Consider the following 15,006-nt stretch of genomic DNA (forward strand, 5'->3'; position numbering starts at 1 on the left):
ACGGTACCGAAGGCAGATGGGGGCATCAGGCCCATCCTGGACTTGAGACAGTTGAATCTTTTCCTTGAATACCGTCGTTTTCGAATGGTAACCCTGGCATCCATTCTACCTCTCCTCCATCAGGGCCTGTGGTTTGCAACCGTCGACCTGAAGGATGCTTACTTCCACATCGGGATCCGGGAGTCTCACCGAAGATTCCTCGCCTTCACTGTAGGCTCCGCCTCGTACCATTACAACGGCCTTGCCACGGCACCGAGAGTCTTCACCAAGTGCATGGCACCGGTGGTGGCTTACCTCCATCAAAGAGGGTTCATGGTCTTCCCTTACCTGGACGACTGGCTGTTCGCTGCCGAATCCCAGAGAGAACTGCAGGAGGCACTCTCATTCGCCTTACACCTTTTAGACTCCCTCGGTTTGGTCATCAACCAAGAAAAGTCCCATCTCACACCTTCCAAACAGGTCAAGTTCATCGGGGCCATCCTCGACTCCGAAACATGCTCCGCATTTCTTCCTCCGGACCGTTTCCAGACACTGACGACGTCGATCGGGTTTTGCATCTCTCACAGAAGGGTGAGAGCCAGAGATGTCCAAGTCGCCTTGGGCCACATGGCATCGACAACGTTTGTCACACCATGGTCAAGACTCCGTCTTCGGCCTCTTCAGTCCTGGTTCCTCTCAGCCTTCTCCCCGATGAGAGACCCTCCGACCAAGTGGCTCACGGTACCGAGACCTGTAGCCACCTCCCTCAAGTGGTGGTTGGAGTCCCACAACGTTTGCATCGGAATGCCATTTCATCAACCTCAGCCCCAGCTGACCCTGACAACAGATGCATCCCTGGAGGGATGGGGCGCCCACCTGCTCGACCTCGTTGTCAAAGACAAATGGTCTGCCCAGGACAAGTTGCTCCACATCAACGCTCTCGAGATGCTGGCAGTGGAGAAGGCACTGAGGTCATTCGAATCAGTGGTCGCAGGCAAGGTGGTCCTCCTCAGGACGGACAACACCACCGTGATGTACTACATCAACAAACAAGGAGGCACCAAGTCAAAGACCCTGCTCGACCTCACTCTCCGCATCTGGGATTGGTGCATCCAAAGACGTGTCCTCCTCCAGGCGATTCATCTCCCCGGGGAGGACAACGAGCTGGCGGATCGCCTCAGCAGATCCCCCTGGGTGTGCCACGAGTGGAGGCTCCATCCCGAGACGGTCAGCGACCTCTTCGACCGGTGGGGAAATCCCCGGATCGACCTCTTCGCGACCAGGTGGAACAGCCACTGTCCCCAGTTCTGCTCCAGGAAGCGAATGGACGGATCCCTCGGAGACGCGTTCACCTTCCTCTGGACGGGGGAGCTTCTCTACGCTTTCCCTCCGTTCCCTCTCATCATCAGGGTGGTGTCCAAGATGACCACGGACCACTCGCATGCGATCCTGATCACCCCGTGGTGGCCGAGACAGCCGTGGTTCGCACCCCTTCTCCACCTCTCCAGGAGATGCTTCCTCCGTCTCGACCCTTGTCCGGACCTGCTGTCGATTCAGGACAGACGGATCCTCCACCCGGACATCGAGAGCCTGCCGCTGGTAGCCTGGAGGATTCAGCCCTGACTGCCCTGCCAGAGGCAGTGAGGACGGTGATCCTGGCTGCGAGGAAACCTTCCACCCAGCGGTCCTATGCCCTGAAATGGAAGAGGTTTATCTCTTTCCTAGATCAAAAGGGCTTGTCTCCTACTCAGGTGTCCACTCCAGTGGTGCTGGAGTTTTTGATGGTGCTTTTGGATGAGGGGCTGTGCCTCGCATCCATCAAGTGCTATTTGTCTGCCATTTGTGCCAAGTACCAGTTCGGGGGGAGGGCTTCCTTTTTCAAGGACCCCTTGGTGAAGGGGTTCCTTAAGGGATGTGCCAATTTGCATCCTCCTGTGTCGGTACCAGCACCGGCTTGGAGCCTGGAGGCAGTACTGTCTGCCCTCCAATCCAAGCCCTTTGAACCAATGGCCACAGCGGACTTGAGACTATTGACTTGGAAAACCGCTTTTCTGGTGGCCATCACCTCTGCCCGCCGTGCGGGCGAACTTTGCGCCTTGCGAAGGGACCAGCCCTTCCTGAGGTTCCACAAGGACAAAGTGGTTCTCAGGACAGACATTACTTTCTTGCCTAAGGTTGTGTCTGCTTTCCACATGTGCCAGGACATTGTGTTACCGACCCTCACTTCCAACCCGACTTCGGAGGCGGAGCGGAGCCTGCACTCTCTTGATGTCAGAAGAGCACTGGCGTTTTACTTGGACAGAACTGCTGCCTCCAGTTGGTCCAAGAGACTTTTCCAATGCTACTCGGAACCGAAAAAAGGGTTGCCCGTGTCTGCGCAGAGGTTTTCCAAATGGGTGGCTGGTACCATCCACCTCTGCTATGAACTGCTGGGCAAACCTCTCCCTGGCAGGGTTCGGTCTCATTCTACAAGGGCAATGTCAGCATCCTCGGCATTCCTGTCGGGAATCCCCTTGGAGGATGTCTGCAAGGCTGCTGTCTGGTCCCAACCTCTGACTTTTATTAAACATTATAGGTTGGACACCAGGGCCATCCGAGACGCAGCTTTCGGGAGGGCTGTGTTGGTTTCAGGGTTGCATTGATTGCACTGCTGATGGTTTGTGTTTGGCACTTATGTACATATGCCACTGTTTACATTCTGTTGAACGTTGGTTTGCACATTTCCTGTGGGACTGGTCTTGCACGACCTCTGGTTCCCTTCTCAGGTTTAGCAATGTTGTTGCTATGTTTGGTTTGTGCAAAAACAAGAGACTGACTCCTTTATGGTTCAAGGTGTTTATTATTGTAATAAATATACCTTTGTTTTACCATAGCCTTGGTTTCAGGACACTCCCTCCGCCGCATACCTGAGCTTGTCAGTCTAAACCCATTTGTATGATTCGCAGAGACCACAAAGAAGAAGGACAGGTTGCTTACCTGTAACAGTATTTCTTCGAGTGGTCATCTGCGAATACATACAAATCCCACCTGTCCGTCCCCTCAGTGTCCTGCTCACATTGGCTCTTTCCATCGCCTGCTTGGCGGAAAAATTGCGGAACTGGGGAAAAGAGCGGGAAGGCAGGGGCCTTATAACGGGTGGGTGGAGTTACCGCCAAAAAGTTTCTATATGTTGCAAAGTAAACTTTGCCCAGTGATTCCAGTAGGTTCCGAGCAGCACTGCGCAGGCGCAGTGAAACCCATTTGTATGTATTCGCAGATGACCACTCGAAGAAATACTGTTACAGGTAAGCAACCTGTCCTTATCCTGCAGCATGGGGGACACTGAATGTTGCTTGGGACAGACCCATGGTCATCATGGAGGACATGAAGGCCTGAACTTTTCCCAACAGTGACCTCAGCAGGCATGTTGAAGTCCCCCAACACAACAAGCCAGAGGACTCTAATACTGTACCACCACCAAGACCAACTCAGCTAGCTCAGGAAGCAGAACTTTGAATATCAAGGTAGATGGTACACTAACAGAATCCTTACTCTGTCTCAGTCACTCACCTTCATACACACACACACACACTCATACTCATCCCAGCAGACTGCTGGCCAGGCCACCTATGGAATCCTGAAACCTGAACACTTAATTTTCCTCAGAGCTGGAAGATGAAATAGTTTGTTGTAGTTTGACTTTGAAAATCTCCCTATTGCCGCATGGCCAGAGGGGGAGGAGCCTGCCTGCAAAAGATATCTTCGCCATCATAACATCTTTACTACCGACTGAAACAACATGCAGGCATCTGACTAACATCTCCAATTTTTCCCCCCTCTCCTGTTTGGTTTGTAACATCTTGCCTGATGAAGAAGCCCATGAAGATTCAAAACCTTGCAACATGTATATTGTGCATTTCAGTCGGCCAGTAAAGGTATCACTGGTGGGTTTTTTGTTTCTATTTGTTAAACGGCCAACACAGCTATCTCTGCATGTTGTCTGGTTTGTTGTAACAAACTGATAATTCAGCAAAGCCCTGAAGTTTGGTGGCAAAAATAATGAATTATTGCCTTGGGTTGCACTTTATGAGGAGTCAGCAGAAAGAAAAATGGATTCCTGCAGCTCCTAATTGCCTTCTGTGAACTTCTGTGTTTACTTCTGCATATTCTGTACAGCATTCTCAGGTCAATTTCTATCAGTCACAACAAGATGAAACAGGAGATCAAGAGTCAGCTTTTTCTTTTATTAGCAAATGCTGTAACTATGAATAGACTACTCAGTCTGGATTTAGTATGCCACAGTTTCACAGCACACAGTTTCATTTATTTTTCTTCTCATACTTTTCCCTTCTGCACACACCTGTGTGTGAAAATATGACATCTCCTCTGAGACAATCAGACATGACCTGAGTTGTGTTTATGTACAGCTGAAAACAAGCCAGATCAAGCAGGACTTGCAAAGCTAGGATGAAACTACAGAAAGGGACATTCAGACTCAGAAGTTTTTTAAAGTGTTACAAGCAGTGAAAGTTCTAGCTTACAAACATTACAGTTTTGGACTATGATTCTCAGAATCCCCTGCCAAATATTGGCAATGCTGGTTGGGGGATTTTAGGAGTTGTAGTCCAATAAAGTACAGTGGACCCTTGTTATACGCTGGGGTTTGGTTCCAAGATCCCTCGTGGATAACAAAATCCGTGGATGCTCAAAGTCCCATTAAATATAATGACATAACAAAATGGTGTCCCTTATAAAAATGGAAAATCAAGGTTTGATATTTGAAATTTATACTTTTTTGGAACATTTTCAAACCGTGGATGCTTGAATCCGTGTATAAAAAATCTGTGTATACGAAGGGCCGATTGTAATTTTTCACAACTCTGGCTTAACTTGAGTTCCTGTTTTACTATTCTTGTGTGAGACAGAGTAAGGATCTTCTGTTTTTCCTAAAAATCAAAACAGACTGATTACTTCTTAGTTGTGCTTAATTTCTTCACAGAGATATTGCTCAGAGTGAGCAGGTAGTAAAATTTATTTAATGCTTTGTATTTTTGACTTTTCAGTATTTGGGACTATGTATTTCTTTCAGCATTTTGGAATATTTTCAGTAGCCCCAGAATTGCTCTGAGACAGCTGTGTCTATGGATTACATAGCTACCTATGCAGTATGTGGTCCAAAGGCTGGCTTGAACTCCACCCCACTCCCTAGGCTCTTCATGCCCTCTACAATCTCTTGCAAAACTAGGATAAATATAGGGTAAATACTGTTTGCCCCCCAGATGGGCAGTTGCACACACCACCTCCACAGGTGCAACTTCACTACATCTGGGAGCTTTAGGGACATCTCCATCCCTAGGGATATCTCCATCTTTTAAAGACTTGGTGGGGCTTTTTTCCAAACAGTAAATGACCATCTGATCATTTTCTTCATGGTTTGGAGGGTAGCCTGATCTAGGCATGGAACAGATGAGAGGTACAAAAAACAAAGTAAAATGGCCAGATAGTTCCCACAGACTTTGGGGGCGATTGGCCATTTTAGCTGAAAAAAATTAAACTCCCAATTTGGGGGAGTTGGGAGGGGGATGGAGAGTACTGCCTTCTAGGATCCTGAGACAGCTGATCCTAGTCCTTGGCAAATGGTGATTCCTGTTTCAAAATGTTGAAAATGCAGTGAACAGAGTGATTTTGCAATGGCATTGCTTTAACTAGTGACTTTGCACTGTTCAAAAGGCTGAAATTACAGTTTTAAGTGAGAATTGGAGAGCAGCTGGATTTGTTCACCATTTGATATCATAGCTAGGATAGTGGTCTGTTTTTGCAAAATCTTTCTCAAAACAAAGGCAGTTATTACATTAAGGTTAGTATTGGATTCATGCTACTAATTTTAGCATTAAGTGTCCTGGAAGTCAAGAATTCATTTATACAAGACATCAAAACAGATATTTACAATGTTTACATAAAGAAATCAGCTGAGATGGACTAGCCTGCAGACCACTTTGAGTGAAGAACTGTGCTCAAATTGCCCTGGGCTCAGATGTCCAACTAGTGGCCTACAAAACTCCAAAATCTTCATATATTAAGAGCCCTGGTGGCTCAATGGTTAAATGTCTGTACTGCAGCCATTCACTCACAAACCATAAGGTTGGGGGTTCAATACCAGCCAGGGGCTTAGACTTATCTCAGGCTTGTCTCAGGCTTGCATCCTTCTGAGGTCGCTTAAATGAGTACCCAACTTATTGGGGGCAATTAGCTTACAGTTGTAAACCACTTAGAAGTGCTTAAGTGCACTAAGTGGTATAGGAATGTACTTGCTATTGCTATATATTGATGATCCTATCAAATTTTAACCAAAGTTTAATTTAATTTAAGAGAAAACTGTTTTAGAAATAACAAAAAGAAATCTCATGGTGGATTAGTAGATGTGCATTCGTCTAATTCAGCAAGGCTCTTATTTCTTTCATACTCAATATTCTACACCATTTAACATCATTATATCTCTGTACTGGATGTGTATCCAGTGTCTTGGCTATATAAGTGCATGTTTTCCAAAATGATGAAGCCTCTAACAACAATGCTAGAAGGTGTCAGGAACTTCTCTGTGTTGGGCTAGGACTCTGGAGACCAAGGTTTGAATCCCCACTTGACCATGGAAACTCAGTGGGTGACCTTGGGCAAGTCACTCTCTCACAGTCTCAGAGGAAGGCTAGGGCAAATCCTCTGAACAAATCATGTCAAAAAAAAGCCTATTATAGGTTTGCCCTAGGATCATCATAATTTGGAAAGAATGTCAAGGCACACAACGAAAAGAACAAATCATTGAGAGAGCTTTAATAAATTATTTTTAATGGTCATGCATACAGTTTAAAAACAAAACAAAACACTATCCATCCACCACTTAAAATGCTTGGTCCAGAAAGCTGAAACCCAAATTAAAAGGAAGTCACAACAGGCCCAAGCAAAAACAGAGTTAGTTTCAGGAAGCCAGTTTGTTTATTTTATATAAAAATGTCATAATCAAGCATGCAAAAGCACACCACACATACATGAAGCTCTTGATATGAATTATTCATTGCTACATAACTCAGCGTGCACTCAAGGGTATCATATCATTCTTAATTAGGTTGTGTTTTTTTTTAATTTACAAAAATCAAAGTCTCTACAGTTCATAGAAACATAGAATCTTAGAGTTGGAAGAGACCACAAGGGCCATCCAGTCCAGCCCTCTGCTATGCAGCAACCTACAATCAAAGCATCCTGAACAGATGGCCATCCAGCCTCTGTTTAAAGATCTCCAAAGAAAGAAACTCCACCACTCTCCAAGGGAGAGTGTGTTCCACTGTCAAACAGCTCTTACTGTCAGGAACTTCCTCCTAATGTTGAGGTGGAATCTCTTTTCCTGTAGCTTGCATCCATCTTTCTGGGTCCTATTCTCTAGAGCAGCAGAAAACAAGCTTGCTCTATCCTCAATATGACATCCTTTCAAATTTTTAAACAAGGTTATCATATGATCTCTTAACCTTCTCTTCTCCAGGCTGAATATACCTAGCTCCCTAAGTCTCTCTTCATAGGGTATGGTTTCCAGACCCTTCACCATTTTGGTTACATTCCTCTGGACACGCTCCAGCTTCTCAACATCCTTTTTGAACGGTGCTGCCCAGAACTGGACATAGTATTCCAGGTGAGGCTTGACCAGCACATAATAGAGTGGCATTAGATACAAGTTGCAACTTGTATAGCTGGGATAAATGGACCAGATAGGGAAAATAATAGGCAAGCAGAAAAATAAATATGGTGTATTGCAGGTCAGATCATTAAGTGATAGCAGCCAACAACAATATGAGAGCCTCAACATTTAAGAGACATAGCAGCTTTTGTTGGAATTAAAGGACCGAATTCTTAATTATACAGAATTAGGATACAATTGTACAACAAACTCAGAGGATTCTGCTGGTAAGGAGCCCTGGTGGCACAGTAATTAAGTGCTGGTACTGCAATCACTCACAGCCACAAGGTTGTGAGTTCAACCCAAGGCAGGGCTCCAGGGTCCACTCAGTCCTCCATCCTTTCATAGGTTGGTAAAATGAATACCCAGCTTGTTGGGGGCAATTGGCTTACACATTGTAAACCACTTAGGGAGCATCAATTCACTGATAAGTGGTATAGAAATGTACTTGCTATTGCTATTGCTGTTGATATCTGATGTCGTGCTTAGAGTGTTGGACTGGGACAGGAAATCATGGTTCAAAGCTGCCCTGAACTGTGAGCCTCAGTGTGTGCCTCTTAGCCAGAACTCACTCTATCTTCTATTCTGAAGATAAAAGAAAGAGGAAAGCTTTGAGCTCATAGGAGGAAAAATTGTGTGTGTTTACGTGTATGTGTGTGTGTAGGGACAGATGTTGCCAAGGCAAGTATGCTCCCACCCCCCCCCCCCCCCCCCGCCCATTCCTAGGAATGCAAGAGTAGTTTTTTCCAGGTCAGTTTGCCTACTTTTTAGGCCAGTGTTGATGCTTCTTACATCAAAGACTTGCATAATCATACCTTGTAATGAGCATTGGGCATTAACCAGTACCTTGGAGAGTCCCTGCTTACAAGAGACCTGCATATAATCAACCTTGATGCTTTCTTTACTTGACTGCAAAGGAAACAATTGGAATATAGTTGTTAAAAAAACAAAAACAACCTCTCTGGAGAGTTTGTCCATTGGATTTTAGACTAAATCCAGGCCTGTCTGGAGTTAAACATTATTATTTTTTATTTTGATCACCTTGGAATTTATGCTGCAGTATTGGTCCTATAGGGTGTGAGATGGGCTATGATTTTTCCTTTATTAATTCATAGGACCATAATAATATGCTCTTTTAGAGATGAGCTCTCATTAATCCTCACCATTCATCTACAAAATAGATTGTTCTAATCCCTGTGGCTAACAGCAAGTGGCTTGTGTAAGACCTTCAGACAAGATACAGTATAGGCTGATATCTTCCTGATAAATAATTTCACCTTGTGTGTATGGGTGTTTTTCCTTAGCCTTCAATTTCTGCAGTAGAAATAGCCAGCTGTGTATTCTGTAGTGATAGTGTACCAAAGTGAGGTGTTCAATTGGATGACATTTATTTATTACTATGATTCGGATTCTGTATTGCACAGTTGTTGTTTTATCACCTTCCATCCATCCCTTCCTTTCTTCCTTATCCTACTCTTATAATTATTATTAATGTTTATTTATATAGTGCCATAAATTTGCATGGCACTTTACAGGCCTCATCAAAACAGCATATAACCTGCCAATGATGTACAATCTAAAAGTCATAAGTGCCCATCATTTTTAATTTTCAAGGGAATGGGGATGAAATTGCATTCTGGATGAATTCACACACGCACACACACACACACACACACTAAGCCTGGAAATTCTAGCCCTGTATATTCTATTTTCTGTCCCTGGAAGTTCTGCATGGCAATGAAGCAATGAAAAGGTTGGGTGGGGTCCTCGCAGTCTTAATGTGTGTTCCCCTCACTAAATCCTCACAATAGTTTTGCACTGCTTTTAATCAGCCTCTGAACTCTCCATTCCCAGCATTTTCTTTTGGCTTGAGGCTCCCTTGACTGAACTGCTTTCTTTGATGCCATTGCCTTAGTTTTTCTGATACCACTGTGAGCCTAAATTGGACTAGGCTTCTCTGTGCTAAGGGATATTTGTGACAATTCAAGCAATTTAGGTGTTTTAATTAAGCCGCATCAAATGTGGCCTACAGTTTGTTAATGCATATTCATTTCAGAGCCTTGCAATGGAAAGCTATTGCCCACAAGCCAGCAATAGATATAATTTGTTTGTAGTCTGTCTTACCCTCAAAACTCAGCTTTCACAAAATGACAGAATATGGTACCGTACACATGTAGGCAAAGGACTTAGCTTTATTTTTTAGGGGGGGGGGTTCTGATCACTATGAGATAATCACTATGATTTTCAGTTGAGTATGGAAGTTACAGGACAGTTGAGGAAAGTGCTGAGTCTCAGAGCTAAGAATATTCAGGGAAATACCTTTCTTCTTTGTGTTCTCTGCTAATCACACAAATGGGTTAGAAACTTCTAGAATCTCTGGGCAAAAGTTAGTTTGCAACTTTTTGGCGGTAGCTCCGCCCACCCCATATATAGCCCCTAACGGTCCCACTCTTCTCCAGTTCCTTCATTCCACCACGCTTAGCAGCTTGACTAACTTTGCTAGCTTGGTTTACCTTGCTATCCACCTTTCTTGTTGAAATCTCTGGACTTCTGACCAACGGAATTGTTCTTGACCACTCTCATGAACAATCCTATGGACTTTGTTACCAATCTACAATCTACTATCCAATTTTGACCATGGCCTCTTTTAAAAGATGTGCCAAGTGCACGGTTAAGATCCCAACTGCGGACGGACATGAGAAATGCGTCCTTTGCTTGGAGTAGACCCATATCCCCAGGGATTGCCCCCACTGTAAGGCCATGACTACTCAGGCCTTGAAAAATCAAAAGCAAAAGCTGAAGGCTTCCCTTTATGAAAAGGTCCTCCAACCTTCTCCAGCCTGTACTTCAGCTCCTTACCTAGAGCCTTCCACGAGGCCGTTCACTTCAGTGGCCCCAAAGGAAAAATCCCTAAGATCAGGGAAGGATCTGTCTGGGGATACTTCAGAGTCCTCCAAGTGGAAACACGGAGACAAAAAAAAGTCCTCCAAGTCCTCTTTGACCGAGCAAGAACACCCTAGATGGGCCAGATCTCTCTCCCCCAAGGCAAAATCCCATCGTAAGGACTCTTCCAGCACTGTCTCGGTGCCCCCGCCAGACTTGGTGCCCACTGCTACTCCAACCCCGATGGCGGTTTTGGCCTCCGTTCTGACTCCTTTGGAACCAAGGGTGCTTCTGTCAAGCCATCTGATTTTGAAAGACTGCAGATTGTCAACCTTGACCAGAGCTCCGAATTGGAAGGAGAGATCCCAGATCCTGATCCTTCTATCCTCACTCAGAGAGATAGGTCTCAGTCCCATTCTCCTCCACGTAGAGGCCTCAGAGGGAGAGAATAACCACTAGACCTCATCCCCTTTCCCACCACAATTCCCTTCTCCTTTTGTGTCGTGTCTTTTAGATTATAAGCCTGAGGGCAGGGAACCGTCTTATTAAAAATAATAATTGTAAGCTGCTCCGATAGCCTTTAGGGCTGAAGTGCGGGGTATAAATACCATAAATAAATAAATAAAATTTTGAGCCAGTTGAAGTTTCCTGACTAGGCACAAGGGCAGCCCCACGTAGAACACATTACAGAAGTCAAGTTGTGAGGTTATCAGCATATGTACCACAGTTTCTAGGTCCCCCATTTCCAGGAAAGGACACAGAAGGCGTATCAGCTAGAGCTGATAACAGGCACTCCTGACTGTCGCATTTATCTGATTCGACATCTGAAGAAGAAGCCTTCCTAGTCCTATTGGACATAGCAAGGACTGAACTTGGCATCTTTTCTGTGCAAAGCAGTTGCTGTACCACAAGCTGCGGACTTTCTCAGAGCTTCCCTTAAGTGTGTAAACATGTGGATTTAAGATCGGCATTGCTTTTAGGCAGTGTGACAGCTGTGTCAGACAACACATGCTGGTAGGTGGCAGCCAGGTGTTGGTGGAGAGATCTGTATGCATTGTCATCTACCTTGCACTCATTAACTTAGGTGGGTGCCTTCAGCTAAAGTGGAGGGTGCTTTTCCATCATCAGTGTTGAAGAAAGACTCACCTGCAAGCCTAATTAGCATTTATAAGAGGAATAGGCAGATGATGCCATCTTGTGGGTCCTATGTCAGAAGAAAACAAGATATAAATAAGTTAAACAAACAAACAAATAGTTCAGTATCTTAGACAGGAAAATGTTTTAGGCTAGCTGTTAATAAGTGTTACCTACTTGCATAAAACATTCTGCATCCTGTGGCAATTCCATGAGATCTGGCTTTAATTGTCATTTTGTAAAAAAAAAAACGTCGGTTCCATTTCAGAAATCCAAAAATGATTTTTTTTAGGTCCCTCCCCCTCTCCCAATTCTTTTTGGAACTCTTCAGGTGGGACTGTTTGGATCTGCTTTTATAATCATCATCATCATTTATTTTTAGAGTTAATTGAGGGTAATTAGACAAATGTCCAGGTGTAGTAGGAATTGAACCACCACAATATAACTCTAACTCCCCTTCCCCTTTTTTCTTTTTGTTTGTGTGTTCTTTCTTTTGCAGCTGTTCAGTTTTGTTTCACTGCCCACTGATGTCCTGGAAATAGAGGTGAAGGACAAATTTGCAAAGAGCCGGCCAATCATTAAGCGTTTCTTGGGGAAGCTTTCCATGCCAGTGCAACGGCTGCTCGAAAGACATGCCATAGGGTAAGTCTTTGTGGCATGGCTTTCTGTTCTTTCAGTGTCATACTCCCGATGAAAAGAAGAGTGACAGTGATGATGGAAGTGACACAGTATTCTAAAAATAATGAAGAGGGGTGGAAAGAAGTCGGTTTCTTTATTAGACTTGAATAGTTGGTTAAACATAGAATCAATGAGTTGGAAAGTACCTTGGAGTTCAACTGGACCACCCCAGCTTTTTGCAAGATACAGTATTGGATGCAAGTACAGCATCCATGATGGATGAACATTCCCCCTCTCCAAGAAGGAACTGCCTCTTCTCTGAAGCAAACAGTTCCACTATCAAACAGTACTTAGCATTAGGAAGTGTCTCTTACTGTTTAGCCAGACAGGAAGTCTGTCTTTAGTTGTTGGTTTGTCTTCATATGTGAACAATCTGTGTTCAGTGTAACACATAGCTACATAATTTTTAATACATAGTACCAAAAAAGTAGATAGGAGCAAGCTTGAGAGCATAGGAGTCTACATAGGTCTAGTTTGATACACAAACCATTTGAAAAGATAAACATGGCATTTCATAAGAATTCATTTCTTTATGAGCACCGAGCTCATATGAAAAGAAGGTGTGTATAGAGTGCTTGGCCTATGACTGTTGTTTTACAAAGACATAACATACCGTATATGCTCAACTATAAGTCGACCTCATGTATAATTCGAAGTCAGGTTGTGGGGCCACAATTATGGATTTTGCCATGACCCATGGATTGGTCGAGGGTAAAACTTGGAGGCTCCTTCAGTGTGTGTATGGCAAAAGTGACTCTAATTGAGGCTTTTCTTCATCGTTTCAGCTTTCAAACAGCTTCAAAAACAAACAGCTTCATTTATATACCGCTTCATACTGAACTAACAGTGTCTAAGCAGTTAACAATGTGTAAGTTAATTGCCCCAACAATCTGAGTACTAATTTTAGCGACCTCGGAAGGATGCAAGCCTGAGTCAAGCTTGAGTCCTTTCACTGGTATTGAACTCACAACCTTATGGTTTTGAGTGAGTGGCTGCAGTACAGGCATTTAACCACTGCACCACCAGGGCCAAGTGTTGCACCACCAGGGCCGACTGTGGCCTTTTTGTTTCAGCCAGACACAGGGGTGGGGGATTTAGACAAACAACAATATCAATCAATCACCCAGGACTCTTTCTGCTTGGCTCTTTCTTGCTAAACTCCTCTCCGCACGGCATGAGGAAATCTGAAAGAGCTGCTATCATGTTTCCATAGTGACCCATATATAAGTCGACCTGGGACTTTTGGGGTCAATTTTTAGGCATAAATTTTTAGACTTATATATGAGTATATACGGTAATACTATATCCAGCCTTTTTACTCTACACTTCTACAGTTTATACAACATGTTCATTCAAAGCTATATGTCTGTTCCTGTACACTTCACTCCATGCAGTAGTCTTAAGCCTATGAAAGCTTATGCTACCAACTTTTCAAGGGTGACACAAGATCCCTTTGCATACTGATGCAGATTAACACAGCAATGTGTTTGAATCCTACAGCATATGCTGGTTGAGCATACTCCCCCATCTGTCCCTTCCCCCAATGGGGGTAGAAGGGGCTGTAAAAGATAGCCAGGGGGTTGGGGGAGGTTTATGTAGATGATAGATTATGTGATATCTAATAGACTGCTAAATTAACAACTTTAGAAATTGCCAATATTTATTGTTTCTAAAATATTGTAGATAGGAGGTAAATCAACCAAGGAGTCATATCACTGTCTCCACATATAGATAGGAGTGCTGAGAGGATCTTGTCAGGGCTGTAGCACAACTTTCTCTTGCCATGCTGCCCCACTGTCAGGGATGTCAGTGTGCCAGGTGCACTATGATGCATTAGCTTCTCCCCAGATTGCTGATGACACAGGCTGATAGTCGTGGGAACAGGATTCTCAAGGAAAGCAGGTTGCTGGATACTGCCTGTTAATCCTTGGAAAGGAGAATAGAGAGTTATGTTGGAGCCCTGTGAAAGGGCTCCATACTCTGCTAGCAAACAGGATTGCAAATGTAATCTATGATGGAGATTGTAGTGAGATAAGAGCTCTGGACAAAAAGAGCACCAAACAGATTCCCTATAGTTTTCAGGCAGTCTTGCACTTGGGCAGCTTAAGAGTCAAGCAGCCTGCCTCTGGCTTCAACAGTAGTGTTACATTGAGTCTCTCAGATGAATTCTCCTAATTAATAGTAGTTATTGGAAACAGATTAATTTTCTGAATATGAACTCAAATTATTATTAATCTTTGTACTTATTTTTTAGAGACAGGGTTGTCAGCTACACTCTGGGACGTAGACTGCCAACAGACCATGTCAGTGGCCAACTGCAGTTTCGATTTGAGATAACTTCTTCAATCCATCCAGGTATTCTCCAAGAGTCCTGTTTGCTATATCCAGGAGCACTTGACTTTGCTTAAGCCTAACTCAAACTGTGTAACCCAGAGGTGGGAATCATGCATCCCTCTAGATGTTGTTGGACTGCAATTCCTAGCATTCCTCACCACTAGTTGTGCTGGCTAGGGCTGCTGATAGTTACAGTCCAGCAATACCTGCCACATAATTTCCTCTTTTTGCATAACCCATGGTTCAGCTACACTCTGTAGATGATTTAGATGGTGGGGAGCAATCCATGATGGAAT

The 15,006-nt window shown here is 44.2% G+C and overlaps 1 protein-coding gene across 1 annotated transcript in view; it reads left to right on the plus strand.

The window, feature by feature from the left end:
- Positions 1-15,006, plus strand: part of HECW1 (HECT, C2 and WW domain containing E3 ubiquitin protein ligase 1) — a 249,198-nt gene that overhangs the window by 149,433 nt on the left and 84,759 nt on the right. The window contains exons 7-8 of the mRNA XM_042473588.1: positions 12,198-12,340; positions 14,631-14,731. Coding sequence (XP_042329522.1) covers positions 12,198-12,340; positions 14,631-14,731 — 244 coding nt within the window. The remainder of the gene's footprint in view (positions 1-12,197; positions 12,341-14,630; positions 14,732-15,006) is intronic.

Source organism: Sceloporus undulatus, chromosome 6 (assembly GCF_019175285.1).
Source record: "Sceloporus undulatus isolate JIND9_A2432 ecotype Alabama chromosome 6, SceUnd_v1.1, whole genome shotgun sequence".
Classification (NCBI taxonomy): domain Eukaryota; kingdom Metazoa; phylum Chordata; class Lepidosauria; order Squamata; family Phrynosomatidae; genus Sceloporus; species Sceloporus undulatus.